Source organism: Dermacentor albipictus, chromosome 10, assembly GCF_038994185.2.
Source record: "Dermacentor albipictus isolate Rhodes 1998 colony chromosome 10, USDA_Dalb.pri_finalv2, whole genome shotgun sequence".
Taxonomy (NCBI): domain Eukaryota; kingdom Metazoa; phylum Arthropoda; class Arachnida; order Ixodida; family Ixodidae; genus Dermacentor; species Dermacentor albipictus.
In genome coordinates this window covers 76,044,116-76,068,301 of record NC_091830.1, presented here as the reverse complement: position 1 = coordinate 76,068,301, position 24,186 = coordinate 76,044,116, and the positions used below count along the sequence as shown (strand labels likewise).

Sequence of the window (24,186 nt, the reverse complement as noted above, 5' to 3'; positions counted from 1 at the left end):
CCACTTCAGCTCGTGACACGGCGCGTGAGAGGAAAGAATAAGCGGAAGAGAAGGAGAGGCAGCATGAAAAATTTAGCTCGCGAAAGTAAGACGAGAGATAGCGACATTGACGGAAAGGGGGGGGGGGGACAGGGCAGATACGGCTCCGCTACAAACGCAAAGCTTGGAAATGACGAGTTTGCTTCAGCCGTGGGAAACAGGCGATGACGTCGGTCTCTACCTGATTAATTTTTAACGGATTTGTGAGCGGCGATCATTTCACCATGACACGTGGCCGGAGCGGTTGTTCGAGCTGATGCCGGAAGAAGTAGCGCAGGTCGTAGTCCAACCGAGCGTCGCAGAGGCAGGCAAGTACCGTTTATTGAAGGCGGGTTTGCCCGCTAGATACAAGCTCTCCGCAGAGGAATTTGGGGAGGAACCGATTTCCTCGACCGAAATTCGGCAAGAAGGTCAGGCGCTGAATTACAATGAAGGACTCGGTGCAAAGAAAGACGGTGAAGTAGCTAGCCCGGGTGCCGTAGTTAAGCCGGAGGAGGAAATACTTTCGATTTCCTCGACAGAAACTCGGAAAGAGGATCAGACACTGTGTTGCGACGCTGAGCACCGTACAGAGAAGGGGGATGTAGTAGCTAGCTCGGGAGACGTAGTGCAGCCTGAGGGGGAAATCTCTCCGATTTCCGCTTCCGAAATTCAGGAAGAGAGTTACGCGCTGAACTAAGATGAAGAACTCGGTGCGAAAAATGAGGGTGAAACAGCTAGCTCAGGAGGCATGGTTAAGTTGGAGGAGGAAATCTTTCTGATTTCCTCTTCCGAAATTCAAGAAGTTAGTGAGGCCGAGGAGCCACCATCGCAAAGAAAGGCGCTCGGAACGGAACACCAAAAACAGTGCCAAGAGAAAGAGGCGTCGCAAATTCAGAATGGCGGCAGAGAAGACGACGCGGCCGAGTAAATTTAAAGCCACTTGATCCAGCGGGGAGCGAAGTGAAACATTTGCCTTTGTCCTTTGTCTTTGTCGGTTGGAATGTTTCGAGTCAGAGCGCTCCCGAGTCGTCAGACGAGGTCGAAAAAGAAGCGACGTTCGACGCGGAGGAGGACAAAAGTCGGGGTGCAATTAAGTTCCCGCTCGTTTAGTTATTTTCGAGGTGTGCCTGTCTGACAGGGGAGAACGCGGTGGTCAGGTGACGCGGCGTAGTCATACCCGGCAGCGCATTCCGAGGGCAATGCCAGAAAGGCAGCTGGACAGTACGGAAGGTATCGGGGCTCTGAAGCGAAGGGAATAACATACGTGGCCTTTTGTATTCCCGGGTTGACAAGCTTGACAGGAGCTTTCAGACGGCGCCCACCTCGAGTGCGGTTTAAGGGGAAGGTATTCGCGCGCCTGAAAATGGGGAAATTTGTTTTTTTCGATATGTCGTTTGTTGTCTAGCATATATGGATGGATGGATGGATGCAAAACTTTAATAAGGTCCTGAGGCACGCGACTCAGCGCGCTGCGGGCCTCTCCCACGTTGGATTTTTTTTTTTATACACTTGCACCGCCAAGTGTAGGTTAGTTGTTTAAGCCAGTACTGGTGCGCTTATGTACCAATTCACTTTTCATAAGTGGTCGCGGGATCTTTTTCTTTGGAAGAAAGACGCCTTATTTAGTGGAGCCGCTGTTAATGGCACGATTTAGAAAGTGTTAGTGCTATCCCTCTGAGGCGTATCATGCTCGGACACGAAGAAGCAGAGCATTGCGGCGTGTCTCACACGTGTATACGTCAGAGAGCAGCGTTTTAGAATGGCTTAGAGAGTGCGTAGGTAGTAACTATAATTAAGCTCGAATCTTCGTACAACTTCAAGTGCGTAAGTTACCATACATAATTTGTTTCTTTCAGTAGTAAGGGTCCTTGGTGGACAAGAGAAAGAGAATGTTAGTGCGTGAGTCGCACGAAAGTTGAAGATTAGCGGGGCTTCTTCGGAAAATGTGGATTGCTCGAGAAGGAAGCTTTGTCTTCACGGCCCGTATTTGTATCGCCAGACTTCTGCAGAGAATGCATTCCCTGGGGTGACGCCAGCAACAGGTGGTCAAGGTGTTGTTCGTGCCCAAATTAACGAAAGCAATGAAGAGGATCCTGTGCGATACCTCAGCCGAAAACTGACACCACGATAAGAGGCGTTTAGCACCTCCGAGAAAGAATGTTTTTGCATGGTATGTGCAATCCAGAAGCAAGGATACGATATTCAAGGCGCTAAATTATGGTAGAGAGCGACCATGGCCCTCTTGCATGGCCAAAATTTTCGGGTATCCTAAATGATGGTGCGCCATCCTTTTAAGCGAACCTTTCTTTGCCAGCCTCCCTGGGGTTTGGCGTGCGTCCAGTGACGTAGCAAAGGGGGGGGGGGGGTGATTCGAGGGCCGTGGGCCCCGGGTGCAAGGGGCCAGTGGAGGGGGGGGGGGGAGTGTCATACGTCTGAACGCACCTGGAAATTGTTGATATCCTCGACTTCCTCGACTACACCCGGAAGGGGTGGGGGAGGTTACAGAAGACCTATGGGCCCCGGGTGCCAGACGACCTAGCTACGCCACTGCGTGCATCGTTGGTTTCTCGCCTGACTGCCAGGCGAGACATGCTCCAGGCTCGATAATGCAGTGCCAGTCAGCGCCCCTCCGTTATGCTTAAACGCCACACCGCGACAGAAGGAAAAAAAAAAGCGTCTCAGTACTGTGCCAGTTTGTAGCCATCCTGTAAAGCACGCGCACACCTTTCTAGAGAAAGCTTTAGCTCTCGGGCGCATACTTAAATATATGGGAACGGATAAATCTTTCCCTAGCAACCGCTGCACTAATTTCATGACTTCTGTTGCATTTAAAAAAATAAAGGTAAGATCTATGGTGAATCTGAAAAGCTGAATTTCTATTTAGGCCGGTAGTTGTTTTATAAATATTCCGGAAGATTTCGAAATACTGGAAAACGAAAGCAAGTTTATAACATTGTAAATGCACTGAGCAGTTATATCATCATCATCATCATCATCATCATCATCAGTTCTGTAAATTGTTTGTTATAGTATATCTAAAGCGGACAAGATTGATATATTTGGCGTGGCTGTCAAACATATCACTATGCGAGTAAGACTTGCAAAGTTGTCAACATTGCAACAAATTCGCCTAAGCTGCGAACTGATGCCCTAACGGATCCGCCTCACACAACTGCGGTAGCTTTTTTTGTTGCAGAGTTAGGGATTTTTTAGTCTTCTCGTTCCCACCTTTCTTGAACTTACCGATTTTTAAATGTTCCTGTAAACATTGTGTGGCTTCAATCAAAATTGCGCTTACAAAAGTCACTGGAATTTCACTTTCTCTCTGAAATGCATCGAACTCCACTCGAACCGGTGCAGCGTTTGCTCGGAAAATTGTTTCTGCGCATTACGTGTATTTGATTAAGGGTCACCGTAGTTGGGCCCGAGCTAAAACTTCATCTTAGTCTTATACCACATGGTAGTCTACGGCCGTTAAAAGGCAATTATCCTCGATACACCAGTGAGGGCCATTGAACATTTGCGAATATTTAGAATAACATGCCGTTTCTATGAAATAATTTAATGCTTCAAGGAATGCCAATATTACTGGAAGTAATTCCTCGAAATTTGTATTTCTGCAAATGGTGGGCTTCTTTGTGTTCTCAGCATAATCGCTTTCTAAATATTGTCGGTTTCAATGTGATCTGCACGATCTCGGGGATACTTTTATGCGAAGCATATTACGAGGGCTCAACCCAGCTCCTCAGGCGCGGCGGTGACCATGAAATCACGTGACACCGTGACGTCACGACAGAGGAGAAGTGGCTTTGGCTCAACTCTTGCAAGACGGGCTGGGTGGGAATCGAACCAGGGTCTCCGGAGTGTGGGACGGAGACGCTACCACTGAGCCACGAGTACAACGCTTCAAAGCGGTACAAAAGCGCCTCTAGTGAATGCGGTGTTGCCTTAGAAACGCGCTGTTTCTAAGGCGTGCGTCTCTTGCTCAGGCGCACATTTCGTTGCCGCGCCGAACGCTGCTTTGCTCGACGCTCACCGCGTCCAATGCGGGGCGCGTAGTCGCTGCCCTGTAGCCCATTGTCTTACACCCCTTGGCGGGTCGACGGGAACGCTGTCGCGTTCCACTCTTGAAGGCGAAGAAGTAATGCATGAGTTGTTTCTTCGTCTAGCCGAACCAAATATAGCCAAGCAACAGCAGTTCACCAGGCTAAACAGTGGTTCAACAACTAAAATAAAGGCTAGTATGCTTCGCATCCTGGGCTTAACCTTACCTAAGCCACAGCCATTTTTTTATTAATTTCTCAACTTTTGTCTCCCCTTCTTGCTTCACCCACCGCCTCCATGGCGAATACCCTGTTGCTAGCTAGAGCCAGTTGTTCAGATGACAAGAAGAAGAAGAAGCATTTACTGGTGTTCAACTAAACGAATAGCTTTCCAAATGTTCTTTCGTGATTTGTTAGTTATTGTTTCTTTCTTGTTTTAATCGAATACGTAATACATCAAAACATTAAGTAAATGTTTCGACACGCAATTCGTAGCCAATGCCCTACTGTGGGTATGAGCTATAATATGAGGCTATCATCATCATCACCTTGTGTTCCTTTTGTTTCAGGCCAGGCTTCCTCTGCAGACCAGCTCGAGTGCTTCTGTGGAAAGGTAAGCTTCACTCGACTGACTCCGGTCTTACAGTACTGCCGGATTATTAACCTTCGCTACTTGCTCGAGTCGTCGTTATTTTTAACCGCGAAGACTGCAGCCCCGTCGGCGCAAATGCGGAAGCCTTTCATTGGCATCAGTGTCGCCTTTTATTATGCGGAAAACGAGGGCGACCTCGCGCTTCGGCCACTGCTCGATTGGAGGCCGGCCGATTGTGGTTATAGAAGGGAGAAGGGGCTTGCTCGAAAAACTGAGGGAGGGGGGGGGGAAGGAAAATAATTGGAATAATATCTACCTGTTCTCCCGGCCAGGCACTCAGCAACAGTATTCATTCATTGATGGAAATAACTGTTATTATTATAAAGCATGAAATTCTTTTTGCTCCCGTTGTCGGCGGACTTCAAGCGACCCTGAGCCAAAAGCCACAGCCGTTATCCGGGCACTCGAACTGGAACATCCGGGCAAGCTGCGAGAACGAAACGAAATCGTGCGGGCAAGCAGACAAGACCGCATTCCCTAGGCTAGTTACTTCCCCAAGAAGTTACAAAAAATATTGCTTCCGAGTTGTTTTTAATCTCTGATCACATCATCTGTCAAGCGGTAACTTGTATAGCACGCTGAAGTTTTATTTGTAATTTCCTATGTCGACATTCAAAAAGACAGATAGATAGCGGCTCATATACACTTGATCGCCACGTTTTGGCGCAAAGTGTTATCAGCAACGCCAGCGTTCCGCGAGTCCCCCGGCGCGTCCGGCAGCGCCCGGGCCACCACGACTGCCCGTTTGGCCGAGACGAGACTTGCAAGGAGGGTCTGTCTGTGATAGGGAACTATTGCGTCCATATGGACCTGTGTACAGTATGACGTGGCGCGGTGGGGTGGGCCCGTTGCGAGCATGCACTACACCCATTTTGAGATTGTGGCTGTAGTATGGTCTCCAACAACCTGCTTAGCCAGTAGCGATTTCATTCTTATATCTAGTCTCGATTACGGGAGAGCCAGGATTTGTTTCATCGTCACTCGTCGATGTCGCAGACCGAGTCAGGGAATCATTTTCATAGGCTTTTGCAAACCCAATATACTACGTACCACAGTACAAGATAGCAGTTCTTCTTCTTCTTCTTCTTCTTCTTCTTCTTCTTCTTCTTCTTCTTCTTCTTCTTCTTATTATTATTATTATTATTATTATTATTATTATTATTATTATTATTATTATTATTATTAGCCAATCTCTTCCGGATGTCGCGGTCGCCTTCGCCCTGCACTTAGGGTCAGTGTACGGTGAAGGGTATAGTGACGGAGTTAGCGAGCTTTCCAATCACACTTGCCTGGATTCAAATCTATCTGTCTAAGAGGAACTTCTCTTTAAGAGAATGAAACGCTGGAAAGCGTCTCTATGGTGTGGTCCTGATGAACACAACTGCGACGAAAAGAATGCCATCATAGGCAAAGGAACGGTTCCATATTTTCCATCTTTTTTCAAATTATTAAAACCTGTGTCTCAATCCTGTTTTCAAAAGCCAAACGTGAATATACAGCTGGTGAACTACTCTGTTGGACGAAATGTGTGTTTATCTCGTGCCTGATGTGTTCGCGTGGGCGCTTGGAACCTGAACTCCCCCCGCCACCCCTCACACTTTTCTCTGTACTGCTATCTTTCGATCCGTTTTCGAATGCATTCGCTAGGCTACACCTCTCGTACCCGAGTGCATTCAGTCTGCAGAAAGTCGGTACCGGTCACTGATGCAATTATTTTAGAGCGCAGCTCTTTGGCGTCCGTTCCTGGGTTTCGCGTCGTCGTCGGCGTTGTCGTCGGCCTCGTAACCAGCTCCGCCCCCCTTTCATCCCCCCAGCGCTAGCAGCGACCGACTGATACCGCTGGATGCCGCTGACGCCGCTAGAGAGTCAAGATAACGTGACTGCATAGAACACCGTCGCCGCCATGCAGAAAGAGGAGGAAAGGGTCCCCCCCCCCCCTGTTCTTGTGTGGCGGATAGGGTGCTCTTCAGTTGCCGACGCGCCGGTTATTTCACGTAGGCCCCGGCACGTCGACGAATACGTGACCACCTTCCCACGGCTAGACCTGGTTCTTAGCGCTGCGGAAGCGAGGGTATCATATTGTTTGTGTCGGCATCGGCGGCGTTGTCCCTGAAACCAACTCCGCAGCTGGGGTTGACTCACTATCGGCGTCAGCGGCATCAGTCAGTCGCTGCTATCTCTTCCCTCCTCCCTTTATCGGGTTGTCCGCTTGCTGCGCGCGCTTCTGCCCCCATCGTTTGCCGCTGGGTGTACACGCCGCCCCCCTCCCCCCTCTTCCTGCGAGTCTCCGGTTGTCAAAGCGCCGGCTCGAACTTAATTCCTTTCTTCGCTCCTCCTCCAATGCAACCCCTGTGCGGTGGCAATAAGAGAGCCAGATCGGTGGCGGCGGATCTGTATATGTGCACCGCCCGAGCCGAAATTGCCGCTGCCGTTCGCCCTGTGCGGTGGCAATCAGAGAGCCAGATCGGTGGCGGCGGATCTGTATATGTGCACCGCCCGAGCCGAAATTGCCGCTGCCGTTCGCCACTGCGAAATTATCTGCCAGTTCTTTCTGAGCCATGAGCGAGACGACCGATGGAAGTCCTCCGTCTGCTGCTGCTGCTGCTGCTGCTGCTGCTGCTAAACGAGCTGCCAGAGCAGAGGCCCAGCGCCGTCGCCGTCAGAATCCAGAGGTGCGTGCCGCCGAAGCAGAAGCTTACCGTCGCCGCCGTCAGAATCAAGCATTGGTGTATCAAGTCGAACACATATCAGTCTATTTCTCCGACCACAAAGCTTCCTTCATGACTGTCAAGAACTGTTAGTGGAGTCTTTTTTAAAGGAATACGTGTGAAAAATAAAAAAAAATTCTGTGATAGCGCATACATGTGTTGCTCGATTTCTTTGCCTCAATCTATCGAAAAGGTGAAACAGCTTATTTGCTGCGCTCAAATTTCGCATTAGGAAGTAACGTAATCGTCGGTAATTTTTTTATCATTCCAGAATCGGCCTTCTCTACGCACGCCTGTTTCGGAACCAGTGGCCTGTGGCCGACAGGAAGATTTCATCTCGAGTACAAGATTTCTCATTGTGTTACGCCTCTTAAGAAACGCGCTTTCCCTTCTCCGTCGCGAATTTTCAGAAGAGCATTGCGCTTGAGGAGCACGAGGCAAGGGAATCGTCAGGGTAGTGAAGAAAGCAATTGGAACTATGGTGCACCGTTCTCCCTGCACGAAGCTTATCGGCGCCAATCAACGTGACGCTTGTGAAGCGATGCTTGAACTCTTGGGCGGCGCCTCCCGCTTTGCGCTGACCGAGCTGAAATCCAAGGCGACAGACGTCGCTCACTGCGAGCACGCTGTCCACACAGCGGGGATCACTTATGGCCCGGATGAGCGTGCACCGGATGAAGGCCATGAGGAGGAGAGCACGGACTACGTGCGCAAACTGGGGCTCGCCAACAGCCTCGCGCTGGCGTCCGAAGTTGTCCTTCGATTTGATGCATGCAACGAGAACTTACGTGAGCTGTGCTGCGAGAACGGCATCGAGGGAACTCCGGCGCTCTTGAGCATGCTGTGCCAGAGGCCCGTGAACAAGCTGAGCTGCTCGCTTTTCGAGGACCACCGCTATGAGCCTTGGCTGGGCAAAGACGTCTTTGCAGACATCAGCAAGAATTGCCAGCTAGTGGCTCAGAAGCTCGGGTTCACGTACACGCAAGTGGTAGGTACGCCGCTGACAGCCGGGTTCTTGGACTGCACCTTAAACAGTTCCATCGACCTGCAGCCCGTGCACGTTCATGCTATACGTAAAGGTACCGTAGGGCTACCGGTGGGTGACGCCTGTACGATGCGCAGTACGCACAGCTACGGTCAGCGCATCTTCCGGTACACTGGCGAACAGACACCTCCAACCGCAGGTCGCCTTTGCCGCGATGTCTCGTACAGCTACGTCCGCCTCGAGAATCTACTGGAGCAGAGGGCGTTGCTTCAGACAGTGCGTCATGCTGCCGTGACCCACCCGGAAGCCGCCTGCCGCTTCGCCACTACGCACCAGGAGTGCCGGTATGACGTCACATCAAGTTCACACGTTCTGCTGCCGTCGCCGCAATACATCAGTTTCCAGCGACCCCCGTGCGTGGCCGGCAACTGCCTGAAACTGACGCACAAGCTCCTGCGAACGTGCTTCGCCAACATCTCCGAGCTCAACCTGACAACCAGGCACTTCTCGTTCGGCTGCGAATTTTGCTTCGGCATGGATGCGGGGCTGTCCGAGCTGAGCTTGCTGACGCTTCCAAGGTGCGCCATCATTATTAGGGAAGGTTCGCTCCTATGGCTCGCACGTGGCTACCGATTGCTCGACGAGTTGGGCGTCAGGATTGGCGACGCTGTTCCCCGCGCCGCCTGGAAATTGCCGCTGATGTTCACAGAGTGCGACTTCGAGTGGCTACTCAGGGAGACGAGGCTGTGGCGGCTGAGCATCGGCGAGACGGCGAGGATAATGTCGGTCACATTTCCCTTAGGTCGCCTTGTCACCGACCCTCGCTTTGCCCTGGACAGTTTGGCGAGTGTCGCCCCCCTCTGTTTCCTGCTGTGGGCCCTGCCACCTCCTCTGCGCCAATGCCGGGCTCTCTATGTTGACTATTGAGTCACTTCGGTTTTCGCTTGGCCATGAGTCAGATAAGTGATTCACAATGGCTCACTTACCGGCTATGCGTCCCTCGTCGGCGCCCTTTCACGTGTCCCATATTAAGAAAAAGATATATACGAACATTTTGACGGTGTCTCCCGGTTGGCCGAAACTGAGCTGACAGAAGTGGACGACTGCGAGCGGGTCGTCGAGACGGTAGCGTTCACTTCTGACACGGATGAGTGGACGCTGAATGAATCAGAGTGCACCAACGTTGTGTGACGTTGCTGTGTCCTTTAGTCTATATTCCTTGCACTCTTCACATCAACGCAATAAATTTCATTTTAAATTCGTCGCAATGTCCTTCTTGATTTTCTCTCTCTATCTTATACAGCAAAGTCGTAGTTATTGTGACTAAACTAGACAGAGTGTAGACCTGCACCAATTGACTACATCGTTTCGTGGAAATAAAAACTGGTGCTGGTGAAATAGGAGCAAGTCAGGCAGGTCAGTTGCAAAGGTTGAAAAAGAACGGCGTGGAGAATGAGGAAATCTGCGAGAGAAAAATCAAATCTTTTTTTTTGATCTACCGAGTATCCGGACGTGACAGACCACCCAACTTGAATTTCGGCCGTATTAAAGTGGCGAAGATTGTGCTAATTATGCGTTGAACATATTTCGTTGGTACAACAGTAGGTTTGGGACGCCTTAAGCTAATTTGCGTGTTACAGCCGCAAACTCCGAAAGTTACTTCAACTGGTTTCCGCGGTCATCGAGCGCGATGTGCTCATGTTTACCTAGTCGTGCGTGACACCGTGCTTCCTAATTTAGTTAGCAAGCGAATATTTACATCCTTAAACGACCGAGAAAAGTGCTGTCTTTACTTCTTATCGCTGTGTACTAATTAGGTATCGCAAGTGATGCTTCCCGTTTCGGTCGAAACTGCGAGTTTTCGTTTCTAAACCTCGCAAGGCTGAGAATCAGATCAAGCTCAATGGCTTCATCGTCCTTGTAATCAATCCCAAATGACATTTGGTTTTCCCGTCTAGTGTAGCGCCGCCGAAGTTACATCAAGTGAGGCCGAGGGCCTTGTGCACTCGCTGGTCTGAGGTGCAAGGCTCCGCCTTTCGAGGTGGCAAAAAAAAAAAGCCTCAAATCGGCAAGCTACAAGGAGGTGTGGTTGTCGCTTACGACCTTCAATAACCCACATGCTGAATATAGGTAAGGCCTAAATGTTTCCGCAGCCTGAATTACGGCGGAACATCTTTTTCAGGCTAGCATTTTTTTGCGAATCTCCCAGCGGTTTGGCCTGCTTCGTTGGTTTCTCGCCTGATTGCCAGGCGAGACGTGCTCCAGGCTCGATAATGCAGTGCCAGTCGGCGCCCCTCCGTTATGCTTAAACGCCACACCGCGACAAATGAAAAAAAAAAAGTCTCACTATTGTGTAAGTATGTAGCCATACCGTAAAGCACACGCACACCTTTCTAGAGAAAGCTATAGCTCGGGGGCGCATAGTTAAATATAGGGGAACGGATAAATCTTTTCCTGGCAATCGCTGCACTTATTTTGATGACTTCTGTTGCATTTAAAGGAAAAAATGCCAAGTCTATAGTGACTCTCAGAAGCCGAATTTTGATTTAGGCCGGCAATTGCTCTATAAATATTCCGGAAATATGAAAACTGTTAGAAATGGAGAGAAATCAAACTGATAACATTGTAACTGCACTGGAATATTATATCATCATCGTCAGTTCTGTAATTTGATTGTAGTAGTATATTTAAAGCGGTCAAGATAGATGTATTTGACGTGGTTGTCAAACATATCACTAGTACGCGAGTAAGACTTAAAAAGTCATTGTCAACATCGCAACAAATTAGCCTAAGCTGTGAACTTATACATTAAAGGGACACTAAAGCGAAACAATAAATCAGTTGAGACTAATGAAGCATTGTTTGAGAAACCTGCAGGCAGTAACTAAAAAAAATAGTTTGATTATAAGATGAGAAAAAGAAGGTCGAAGTATCAGTATTTGAATTTCGCGCCGTAACCCCAGTGCCTGTACGTTAGCGTGACGTAAGGGATGCCAAAGTATGTTCGCGCATTTGGGCTGCGTTGGCTGAATAAAGGTTCCCGAAACTTGCCATGTTTAATATTGGGTTCCTTTAGAACACAATGTAGTCAATCTGTACCGCTATATAAAATTAGTAGGCCCTATAGAAGATGCCTGCAAGATCCAAGAAGTCACAGCCCGCAGGTGCGGGAACTTAAGCAGGCGTCGCGACCCGTATTCCGTTATCGCGCTTTTTCTGGCTAACCAAACGTCTTACCGTTGTGAGAGTGGTGTTTTTAGTGTTGCAGAACGGTAATTTACTGATGCGGAATAAATAATGTTTCACTTTAGTGTCCCTGTAAGCTCGCCCACTGTAGATGCGCTAACGGATACCGCTTACCCAACTGCGGTACGTGTTTTAGTTGCAGAGTTACGGATTTTTAAACTACTTGCTGCCACCTTTCTTTAACTTACCGATTTTTAAAAGTTATTGTAAACGATGTGGGCCTTCAATCGAAATTGCGCTTGCAACAGTCACTGGAATTTACCTTTCTCTCTGAAATGCATCCAATTCCATTCAGACCGGTGGAGCGTTTGGATCAGAAAAATATTTCTGCGTATTACGTGTATTTCATTAAGCGACCCTCTAGTTTGGCCCGAGCTAAAGCTTCCTCTTAATGTTACAGCGCATGGTAGCCTACGGTCTTTGAAAGGCAAGCGTCCGGGATACATGAGCGACGGCCATTGAACATTTGCGAATATTTAGAATAGCATGCCGTTTATATGCAATAATTTAATGCTCCAAGAAATGCCAGTATTACTGAAAATAATTGCTCCAAATTTATATTTTTGCAAATCATGCGCTTTTTTATGCCCTCAGCATAGTCCCTTTCTGAAAATTGTCTGTTTGAATGTAAACTGTACGATATCGATGATATTTTTATTAAGTTCTCAAGTTTCGTCTTCCCTCCTCCGCCTTCTAGGCCAATCACCTGTAATGGGCTAGAGCCACTTAGCAAGCAATTACTGGTGTTCAACTAAACGAACAAGTTTCTGGATGTTCTTTCGTTATTTGTTTGTTTTGGTAGTTCTTTCTTGTTTTAATCGAATACGTAATACTTCTAAAGATTGAGTAAATGTTTCGGCACACAATTCGGGGCCAGTCCCCCACTGTGGGTATGAACCATAATGTAAGGTCATCATCATCATCATCCGGTGTTCCTTTCGTTTTCAGGCCAGCCTTTCTCTGCAGACCAGCGCGAGTTCTTCTCTGCAACGGTAAGCTTCACTCGATTGGCTCCGGTCTTGCAGTACCCCCGGATTATTAGCATTCACAACCTGTGCGAGCCGTCATTTTCTGTAATTTAGAAGACTACAGCCCCGTTTGCGCAAATGCGCCTTGCATTGGCATCAATGTCGCCGTTTGTTACTGCGGAGAACGAGAGCGATATGCCCTCGTCCGTCTGCCACTGTTCTGCTTATAATCAGGAGGGGGAAGGGGCTTGCTCGAACAACTGACGAAGTGGGGGAAGGAAAATAATAGGAATAATATCTGCATATTCTCTCGGCCAGGGGCTCAGCAATCGTATTCATTCGTTGATGGAAATAAATTTTATTATTATTAAGCATGAAATTCTTTTTGCTCCCGTTGTCGGCGGCCTTCGAGCGACCCTGAGCCAAAGCCACAGCCGTTATCCAGCGAACCAAATTTGGACATCCGGGCAAGTTGCGAAAACGAGATCGTGCGTGCAACGAGACAAGACCGCATTACTTACGCTAGTCACTTCCCTAAGAAGTTACAAAAAAAAATATTGCTTCCGATTTCTTTCTAATGTTCGTTCACAACATTACTCAAGCTGTAACTTGTAGCGCGCTGAAATTTTATTTGTCATTTCCGATGGCAATGTTCAACATGGCAGATACAGGGTCATATATGCTTGACGCAGAGTGTTATTACCAACACTAGCGTTCCTTAAAGGGACACTAAACGTTACTATTAAGTCAACGTGGACTGTTGAAATACCATCACAGAAACCTCGAAACGCTTGTTTCGTGCCAAGGAGAGACTTATTTTAAGAGAAAATGCGTTCTGAAGCGTCCGCGTACCTCTAGCGCAGTTCAAATCGCCCGCCCTCCGATCGAGGAGAACTGACATCATGGTCTCATAGTGACCTTGCGCCATCGGTGAGTAGAACGGCGTCCGCAGACGGCGCTACGGCTTTTCTGCGCAAAACGCAAACGCGCGGCCAGAAACAGAGCCAAGACAGAGCCGACAGCAGAGCGAAAGCGGGAGTATGGTGGCTAGCGGAAGGAGAAACGAATTACGTCCCACATTACGTCCCACGACACACGGAGAGTCCGTTTTCGTTAAACTATAGGCTGCGGCGAGCTCGCAGCCTGGTCGGCGTGGTCTGGGAGAAGTGACGAGCCTTTTCGCACTAGCAACAGGGCATAAAAAAGTGCGAATCGACGCAAAACTCGGCCTAGAAACGTGCTTCGCCACAGCCAGGGCTCAATACGACCCAAGCTGGCACGACCCAGATGTCGTTTTCCGCACCGAAACCAGGCGCTGCTACTATACCTCAAACTCCAGCGCAAGACGCCCATAAGCTGGTACTTCATTCTATGACGCAAACTTCGACGCTCGTCGCAATGGGCCTTGACAGCGACAGATTGGCTCGTGATGGTGGGCTCAACTTAGCGATTTGAGCACCGACGAGCGCGACCTGCTGCTGAGGGCTCGCACTGCCGGCGTCGTTGCGTACTACAACGGCGCCCTCGACACCGGTTCTCCGGAGGGGGTAAGCAACGAGGGCTTCCCACGACATCACATGGACGTGGTATTCTCTCTGCTTGTTCCAAATGAGTTTCGCGAGCCAGCAGAACCCTCACAGCGCGACGCGATAACGAAACTACTGAAACTCCAAAGCGTGCGCGGCGCAGAGTCGAGCGCGCAGATTCGAGCGAAAACGAAACCTTTCGACCACCCATACTACTGAAGGGTAACGTCAAAATCTTATTTTTTATTATAATCGAATAGACGTAGACAATTAGCATTTTTTTCCGTCTTATAATCGAAGGAAATGATATTTTTAATACGAGTAGAGTATTAGTAACGCAAATTATGAGGAGTCCTTTCTTCATCGGGCTAGTACCGGAATGTCGCTGGGGGGTCTCAGATCGTATCATGCATTTACCTCAATTTCTCGGTTACTAAAGCTCTGTTCGCGATTAAATTGACGCCTTAGACGTTCTAGAACATTGCTCTACCACTTTAACTTGACTTTCTGGTAACCTTTAGTGTCCCTTTAAGTCCCCGGGCGCGTCGAGCAGCGTCCACGCCGGCAGCGCCCATCCCGCAGCGAACGCCTGTTTGGCCGGGACGAGACTTGCCCGGACGGTCTGTCTGCGAGAGGAAACTATTGCGTCCATATGGACCGGCGTGCAGTATAGCGTGGTGCGGTGCGGTGTGGTGGGGTGTGCCGTGGCGAACGTGCACTACACCTACTTTAAGGTTGTGGCTGTAGTATGAACTCTAACAATCTGCTTACCCGGCAACGACTCCATTCTTACATCTACCCTCGATTACGGGAGAGCCGGGATTCTTTTTCATTGTCACTAGCCGATGTTGCAGGCCTAGTCACGCAATCGGTTTTGTTGGCTCTGTCAAGCCCAGTATTGTACGTACCACATTGCAAGATAGCAGTTAATTATTATTATTATTATTATTATTATTATTAGTAGTAGTAGTAGTAGTAGTAGTAGTAGTAGTAGTAGTAGTAGTAGTAGTAGTAGTAGTAGAAGTAGCAGTAGTAGAAGTAATAGCCAATCTGTTCCAGATGTCGCTGGCGTCTTCGCCCTACACTTCTGGTCTGTGTACGATGAAGGCTACAGGGACGGAGTTAGTGAGCTTTCCAATCACCCTTGCCTGGATTCAAATCTATCTGTCTAAGAGGAATTTCTCTTTAAGAGAATAAAACGCTTAACAGCGTCTCTATGGTGCGGTCCTAATGAACACAGTCACTGGGGAAAGTACGTACGCCATTATAGGGAAACGAATGGTTCCATTTTTTCCATCTTTTTACAAATCATTAAATCCTGTTACCTAAAAACCTGTTTTTAAAAGGCAGACGTGAATATGGAGCTGGTAAGCTACTTTGTGGGACGAAATGTGCGTTTATCTCGTGCCTGATGTATTTTCGGGGGTGCTTGGAAAGTGAGCTCCCCCGCCCATCCACCTCACTTTTTTCTCTGTACCGCCACCTCTCTACACTACACCTGTTGTGCCCGAGTGCATTTTGTCTGCAGAAAGTCGGTACTGATTGTAACTGACGCATTTTTTTTATCATTCCAGACTCGGCCTTCTGGACGTACGGCTGTTGTGGAACCAGTGCCCAGTAGCCGACACGAAGACTTCATCTCGAGTCCAAGATTTTGCATCGTGTAACGCCTTTTAAGAAACGCCCTTGCCAGTCTCCGTCGACAATTTTCAAAAGAGCACGGCCCTTGGGGAGCACGAGGCATGGGTATTATTCTCAGAGTACTGAAAACAGAAACCCTTTTAAGTATGGTGCAACATTCTCCCTGCAAGAACCTTATCGGCGGTATTCAACGTGACGCGTGTGAAACGATCCTTGAACTCCTGGACGGCGACTCCCGCTTCGCCATGGCCGAGGCAAAAGTCGAGTCGTTGGACGTCGCCCACTGCAAGCACGTTGTCTACACAGTGGCGTTCTCTTCTGACATGGATGAGCGTGCACCGGATGAATGCCGTGAGAAGGAGAGGACGGACTACGGGTGCAAACTAGGGTTCACCAACAGCCTTGCGCAGGCCTCCGAAGTTGTCCTTCGATTTGATTCGCGCTGCGAGAACTTACGTGAGCTGCGCTGCGAGAACGGCATCGTGGGATCTCCGGCGCTCTTGCGCATGCTCTGCCAGAGGTCCGTGAACAAGCTGGACTGCTCGCTTTTCGAGTACCACCGCTACGAGCCTTGGGCGGACGAAGACGTCTTTGAGGACATCAGCAAGAATGGCCAGCTACTGACTCAGAAGCTCGAGTTCACGTACACGCAGGCGGTAGGTACGCCGCTGACAGCCGTGTTCTTGGACTGTACATCAAACGGTTCCATCGACCTGCATCCCGTGCATGTTCAGGCCATACTTCAGGCTACCGTAACAGATCCGGTTCGCGACGCCTGTATGACGCGCAATACGCACAGGAATGGTCTGCGCATCTTCCGGTACAGTTGCGAACAGGTACCTCCAACCACAGGCCGCCTTTGCCGCGATGTCCCGTACAGCTACGTCCGTATCGAGAACCTACTGGAGCAGAGGGCGCTGCTTCAGACATTGCGTCATGCTGCCGATGCCGTGCAAGCCTACCTGGAAGCCGTCTGCCGCTTCCTACGTGCCACTACACACCAGGAGTGCCGGTGTGACGTCAGATCACGTTCACACGTTCTGCTGCCGTCACCGCAATACATCAGTTTCCAGCAACCCTGGTGCGTGGCCGGCGACTGCCTGAAACTAAAGCACAAGTTCCTGCTGATGTGCCTCGCCAACATCTCCAAGCTCAACCTGACAACCAGCCTCTTCTCGTTCGGCGGCGACTTTTGCTTCGGCATGTATGCGGGGCTGTCCGAGCTGAGCTTGCTGACGCTTCCAATGTGCGCCATCCTTATTTGGGAACGTTTGCTCGAATGGCTCGCACGTGGCCACCGGTTACTGGTCGAGCTGGGCGTCGGGAATCGCGACGTTGTTCCCTGCGCCGCCTGCAAATTTCCGCCGATGTTCACAGAGCGTGACTTCGGGTGGCTACTCTGGGAGACGAGGTTATGGCGGCTGGGCGTCGGCGAGACGGCGAAGATAATGTCGGTCACGTCTCTCTTAGGTCGCCTTGTCACCGACCTACACTTGAACCTGGTCAGTTCGGCGAGTGTCGCCGCTTCTGTTTCTCGCTGTGGGCCCAGCCATCTCCTCTGCGCCAATCGCGGGCTCTCCATGTTAACCATTGAGTGACTTCGGTTTGCGCATGGCCATTAGTTGGACAAGTGATTCACAATGGCTCACCTTCCGGCGATGCGACCTTCATCGGCGCCCTTTCACGTGCTCTTTATTATGAAAAAAATATGATCATTTTGAGGCTGTCTCCCGCCTGGCCGAAACTGAGCTGACAGAAGTGGACGACTGCGAGTGGGCCGTCGAGAAGGTAGCGTTCACTTCTGACACGGATGAGTTTTTGTTTTTACTGGATGTGTATATCGTCTGAAGTTCAGAGTACAGCAACGTTGTGTGACGTTACTGTGTTCTTTCGTCTATTCCCTGCACTCTGCTCATGAACGCAATAAATATCATTCCAGTTCGTCGCAATGTAGTTTTTGATTTTATTTCTATGTTATAGAGCAAAGTAGTAGTATTTTTACTAAACTAGTGAGAAAATAGATCTGCACCAATTGGCTACATCATTTCGTTGAAATAAAAACTTGTGCTGGTGCTGGCGAAATAGTAGGAAGTCGGGAAGGCCCGTTCCAAAAGTTGGAAAAGAACTGCGTTGGGAATTAGGAAATCCGCGAGAGAAAAATCAAATATTCTTTGTGGATCTATACTGAGTATCCGGACACGACAGACCACCTAGCTTGAATTTCTGCCTTATCGAAGTGGCGAAGATTGTGTTGTGCTTCGAAGATATTTCGTGTGTAGAATAGTAGGTTTGGGACGCCTTAAGCTAATTTGCGTGTTACAGGCGGAATCTCCGAAAGTTTCTTCAATTCGTTTCCGCGGTTGTCGAGCGCGATGTGTGCAGGTTTACTTAGGCGCTCGGGACAGCGAGCTTCTTAGCAAGCGAATGTTTACAAATTTATAGGACCGATAAAGCTGCTATCTTTAATTCTTATCGCTGTCTAGTAATTCGGTATCGCATGCGATGTTTCGCCTTTCGGGCGAAACTGCGAGTTTTTTTTTCTCTTCTCGTAATAATAGAGCGACCGTTTATAAACGTCGCAAGGCTGAGAATGAGATCAAGCCCAATGGTTCATCGTTGTTGTCATCAATCCGAAATGACATTTCGTTTTCCCATTTAGCGTAGCGCCGCCAAAGTTACATCAAGTAAGGCCGAGGGCCTTGTGCACTCTCTGGTCTGAGGAATAAGGCTCCGCCTTTCGAGGTGGCGAAAAAAAGCCTCAATTTGGAAAGCTACAAGGACGTGTGGTTGTCGCTTATGACCTTCAACGGCCTACGCGTTCGATATGGGTAAGGCCTAAATGTTTCCGCCGCTTGAATTACGACGGGACATCCTTTCAGGCTATCCTTTTTTGCGAACCTCCCTGCGGTTTGGCGTGCTTCGTTGGTTTCTCTCCTGATTGCCAGGCGAGACATGCTCCAGGCTCGATAATGCAGTGCCAGTCGGTGGCCCTCCGTTATGCGTAAACGCCACACCGCGACACAAGAAAAAAAAAAGAAACTTACGCTTTTTATGTTAGTTTGTAACCATGATCTCCCACACACAGAGAAAGCTTTAGTTCAGGGGCTCGTTTCTAAATATACATGGGAAAAGTTAAATTTCTTCCCAGCAACCGCTGAACTAATTTTGATGACGTCTGTTGCATTTAAAAGAAAAAAAAAGGTGAAATCTATGGTGGAATTTCGATTTATGCCGGTAGTTGCTTTATAAATATTCCGGAAAATTCCAAAATATTGGAAGACGAAAGCAAGTTTATAACATAGTGACTGCACTGAACAAGTGTGTCATCATCATCATCAGTTATGTAAGTTGTTCCTTGCAGTATATCTAAAGCGGACAAGATTGATGTATTTGACATGGCTGTGAAACATATTACTAGCATGCGAGTAAGGCTTACAAAGTTGTCGTGAACATTGCAACAAATTCGCCTAAGCTGTGAATTTATACACTGAACTCGTCCGCTTTAGAGGCCCTAGCGCATACAGCTTACACAACTGTGGTGCTTGTTTTTGCTGCAGAGGGTTTTTTAAACTTCTCGCTCCCACCTTTGTTTAACTTACCTATGTTTAAAAGTTCTTGTAAACATTGTGGGCCTTCAATCAAGATTGCGCTTGCAACAGTCACCGGAATTTGACTTTCTCTCGGAAATGCATCCAACTGCATTCAAAGCGGCGCAGCGTTTGTCTCAGAAAATTATATCTGCGTATTACGTGTATTTGATAAAGCGCCAGTGTAGTTGGGCGCGAGCTAAACCTTCCTCTCGATGGTTTATCGCACGGTAGTCTTCAGTTGTTAAAAGGCAAGTGTTTTCGATACACCAGTGACGGTCACTGAACATTGGCGAATGTTTAGAACAGCATGTCGTTTCTATGAAATAATTTAATGCTTCAAGAAATGCCAATATTACTGGAAATAATTGCTCCAAATTTGTGTTTTTTGAAATGATGCGTTTCATTGTGCTGTCAGCAAAATCGCTTTCTAAAAATTGTCTAGTTCAATGTGATTTGCACGATTTCCGCGATATTTTTTATTACCTTCTCAACTTTTGTCTCCCCTTCTTGCTTTGACCATCGCCTTATTGGTGAATCCCCTGATCCCCTGTAGTGAGCTAGAGCCACAAATTCAGATGGCAAGAAGAAGAAGAAGCAATTACAGGTGTTCAACTAAACGAGTAACTTTCTGAATGTTCATTAGTGATTTGCTTGTTTTGTATTTCTTGCTTGTTTTAATCGAACACGTAATACTTCTAAAGATTGAGTAAATGTTTCGGCACACAATTCGGGGCCAGTCCCACACTGCGGATATGAGCCGTAAGATGAGGCCATCATCATCATCATCTGGTGTTCCTTTTGTTGCAGGCCGGGCTTGATCAGCAGACCAGCGCGAGTGCTTCTCTGCAACGGTAAGCTTCACTCGATTGGCTCCGGTCTTACAGTACTGCCGGGTTATTAGCCTTCGCTACCTGTGCGAGTCGTCATTATCTTCAACCGCGAAGGCTAACGCCCCGTTGGCACAAATGCGAAAGCCTTGCATTGGCATCAATATCGCCGTTTGTTACTGCGGAAAAAGAGAGGGATATGCCCTCTTCGTCCCTCTGTTCTGCTTTATAAGAGGGTGAAGGGGCTTGCTCGAACAACTGACGAAGTGGGGGAAGGAAAATAATCGGAATAATATCTGCACATTCTCTCGGCCAGGGGCTCAGCAATAGTATTCATTCGTTGATGGAAATAAATATTATTATTATTAAGCATGAAATTGTTTTTGCTACCGTTGTCGGCGGCCTTCGATCCAGAAAAGGAAATAGGAACATTTGGGCAAGTTGCGAAAACATAACGAGAACGTGCGGGCAACGAGACGAGACCGCAATACCTACGCTAGTTACTTCCCTAAGAAGTTGCGAAAAATATTGCTTCCGAGTTCTTTCTAATGCTCGTTCACAACATCACTCAAGCTTTAACTTGTAGCGCGCTGAAGTTTTATTTGTCATTTCCGATGGCTACGTTCAAAAAGGCAGATACAGGGCCGTATACGCTTGACTGCCATCTTTTGGCGCAGAGTGTTAATACCAACACTAGCGTTCCGTGAGCACCCCGGGCGCGTCGAGCAGCGTCCACGCCTGGAGCACCCGTCCCGCAGCGAACGCCTGTTTGACCGAGACCAGACTTGCGCTTTAAAGTTGTGGCTGTAGTATGATCTCCAACAATCTGCTTAGCCGGTAGCGATTTCATTCATATATCTACTGTCGATTGCGGGAGAGGCGGGATTTTTTTCATTGTCACTAGCCGATGTTGTAAGCCTAGTCACGCAATCGGTTTTGTTGGCTCTGTCAAGCCCAGTATTGTACGTCCCCCATTGCAAGATAGCAGTTAATTATTGTTATTATTATTATTATTATTATCATTATTATTATTATTATTAGTAGTAGTAGTAGTGGTAGTAGTAGTAGTGGTAGTAGTAGTAGCCAATCTGTTGCAGATGTCGCGAGCGCCTTCGCCCTACACTTCTGGTCTGTGTACGGTGAAGGCTACAGTGACGGAGTTAGTGAGCTTTCCAATCACCCTTGCTTGGATTAAAATCTATCTGTCTAAGAGGAACTTCTCTTTAAGAGAATGAAACGCTGAAAAGCGTCTCTATGGTGTGGTCCTGATGAACACAGTCACTACGGAAAGTGCGCCAATATAGGGAAACGAATGGTTCCATGTTTTCCATCTCTTTTCAGACGATTAAAACCTGTTTCTACAAACCTGTTTTTAAAAGCCAGACGTGAATACACAGTTGGTGAAATACTCTGTGGGGCAAAATGTGTGTTTCTCTCGTGCCTGATGTGTTCTCGTGGGCGCTTGGAACCTGATCACCGCCCCCCCCCCCCCCCCCTCTCCCCGTCTCACTCCTTTCCTTGTATTGCTACCTTCCTACACTACACCTCTTGTGGCCGAGTGCATTTTGTCTGCAGAAAGTCGTACTGATTGTGACTGATGCATTTTCTTTTTTTTCATTCCAGAATCGGCCTACTGGACGTGCGCCTGTTTTGGAAACAGTGCCCTGTGGCCGACATGAAGATTTCATCTCGAAGATTTCACATTGTGTTACGCCTCTTAAGTCCGTCCCCGTCAAGAATTTTCAAAAGAGCACGGTCCTTGCAGGAGCACGAGGTTAGGGAATCTTCAGGGCAGTGAAGAAAGCCATTCAACTATGGTGCAACATTCTCCCTGCACGAAGCTTCTCGGCGCCAATCAACGTGACGCGTGTGAAACGATACTTGAACTCTTGGACGGCTCCTCCCGCTTCGCCCTGACCGAGGCAAAAGCCCTGCGGACGGACGTTGCCCGCTACGAGCACGTTTACCACACTGTGACGTTCTCTTCTCACAGGCATGGGCGTGCACCGGATGAAAGCGGTGAGAAGGAGAGCACGGACTACGTGCGCAAACTGGGGTTCGCCAACTGCTTCGCGCTGTCGTCCGGAGCCCTTCGATTTGATTCGTGCTGCGAGAACTTACGTGAGCTGTGCTGCGAGAACGGCATCGTGGGAACTCCGGCGCTATTGTGCATACTGTGCCAGAGGCCCGTGAACAAGCTGGGCTGCTCGCTTTGCGAGGACCACCGATACGAGCCTTTACTGGCGAAAGAGGTTTTTGTACACATCAGCAGGAATTACCAGTTGCTGACTCAGAAGCTCGAGTTCACGTACACGGAAGTGGTAGGGACGCCGCTGACAGCCGAATTCTTGGACTGCATCTTAAACCCTCCCATCGACCTGGAGCCCGTGCATGTTCATACCATATGTAGGGCTACCGGAGGGCTACCGGTTGGCGACGCCTGTATGACGCGCAATACCCACAGGAACGGTCTGCGCATCTTCCGGTACAGTGGCGAACAGGTACCTCCGACCACAGGCCGCCTTTGCCGCGATGTCTCGTGCACCTACGTCCGTCTAGAGAACCTGCTGGAGCAGAGGGTGTTGCTTAAGTGTGTGCGTCATGCGGCCGTAGCCTTCGAAGCCTATCCGGAAGCCGTCTGCCGCTTCCTAGGATCCACTACGCACGAGGAGTGCCGGTATGACGTCAGATCAAGTTCACACGTTCTGCTGCCGTCACCGCAATGCATCAGCTTCCAGCGACCCTCGTGCATGGCCGGCGACTGCCTGAAACTGAAGCACAAGCTCCTGCTAATGTGCCTCGCCAACATCTCCGAGCCCAGCCTGACAACCAGCCACTTCTCGTTCGGCGGCGACTTTTGCTTCGCCCTGGGTGAGGGGCTGTCCGAGCTGAGCTTGCTGAAGCTTCGACGGTGTGCCACCGTTATTTGGGAAGGTTTGCTCCTATGGCTCGCACGTGGCTACCGGTTCCTCGACGAGCTGGGCGTTGGGAATCGCGACGTTGTTCCCTGCGCCGCCTGCAAATTTCCGCCGATGTTCACAGAGCGCGACTTTGAGCAGCTACTCTTGCAGACGAAGCTATGGCGGCTGGGCATCGGCGAGTCGGCGAAGATAATGACGGTCACGTTTCCGCTAGGTCGCCTTGTGACCGACCCTCGCTTTAACCTGGATGGTTTGGCGAGTGACGCCACTTCTGTTTCCTGCCGTGGGTTCTGTCAACGCCTCTGTGCCAATCCCGGGCTCTTTGTGTCAATCATTGAGTCACTTCGGTTTTACTTTGGCCGTGAGTCCGATAAGGGATTCAGAGTGGCTCACTTTTCGGCGCTGCGACGCTCGTCGCGACCCATTCACGTACTCCGTATTAGGAAAAAAAATGTACGAACATTCTTACGGTGTCTCCCGGCTAACTGGAAGTGAACTGACAGAAGTGGACGACTACGAGCGGGTCGTCGAGAAGGTAGCGTTCACTTCTGGCACGGATGACCGGACACTGGATGAGTATCGCCTGAAGTTCAGAGTGCAGCAACGTTGTGTGACGTTGCTGTGTTTTTTAATCTGTTAATAACGCAATAAATGTCATTTTAGTTCGTCGCAGTGTCGTTCTTGATTTTCTCTCTCTATCTTACAGAGTAAAGTAGTAGTTATTGTGACTAAGCTAGACAGAGAATAGATCTGCACCAATTGACTACATCGTTTCGTTGAAATAAAAACTGGCGCTGGTGAAATGGGAGCAAGCCAGGCAGGCCAGTTATAAAGGTTGGACAAGAATGGCGTGGGGAATTAGGGAATCTGCGAGAGAAAAATTTTTTGATCTACGGAGTATCCGGACGTGACAGACCACCCAGCTTGAATTTCGGCCGTATTAAAGTGGCAAAGATTGTGCTAATTGTCCTTTGAAGATATTTCGTGTGAAGAGTAGTAAGTTTGGGACGCCTTAAGCTAATTTGCGGGTTACAGCCGGAATCTCCGAAAGTCACATC

General features: G+C 48.9%; 1 protein-coding gene across 3 annotated transcripts; it reads left to right on the top strand.

The window, feature by feature from the left end:
- The first annotated feature begins 240 nt into the window (after window positions 1-240).
- LOC135898805 (uncharacterized) lies at window positions 241-23,800 on the top strand. Of its 3 annotated transcripts, none has more exons than XM_065427978.1 (4): window positions 258-347; window positions 4,634-4,677; window positions 12,604-12,647; window positions 15,724-17,734. In XM_065427978.1, exon 4 carries the CDS (start codon window positions 15,892-15,894, stop codon window positions 17,386-17,388), a length of 1,497 nt encoding a protein of 498 aa, XP_065284050.1. In that variant the 5' UTR covers window positions 258-347; window positions 4,634-4,677; window positions 12,604-12,647; window positions 15,724-15,891; the 3' UTR covers window positions 17,389-17,734. The 3 variants fall into 3 exon arrangements, with proteins under 3 accessions (XP_065284055.1, XP_065284050.1, XP_070384270.1); XM_070528169.1 differs by lacking the exons at window positions 12,604-12,647; window positions 15,724-17,734 and adding exons at window positions 20,188-20,231; window positions 21,831-23,800 and having other exon boundaries at window positions 330-347; XM_065427983.2 differs by lacking the exons at window positions 12,604-12,647; window positions 15,724-17,734 and adding an exon at window positions 7,696-9,672 and having other exon boundaries at window positions 241-347.
- Window positions 23,801-24,186: the final 386 nt, after the last annotated feature.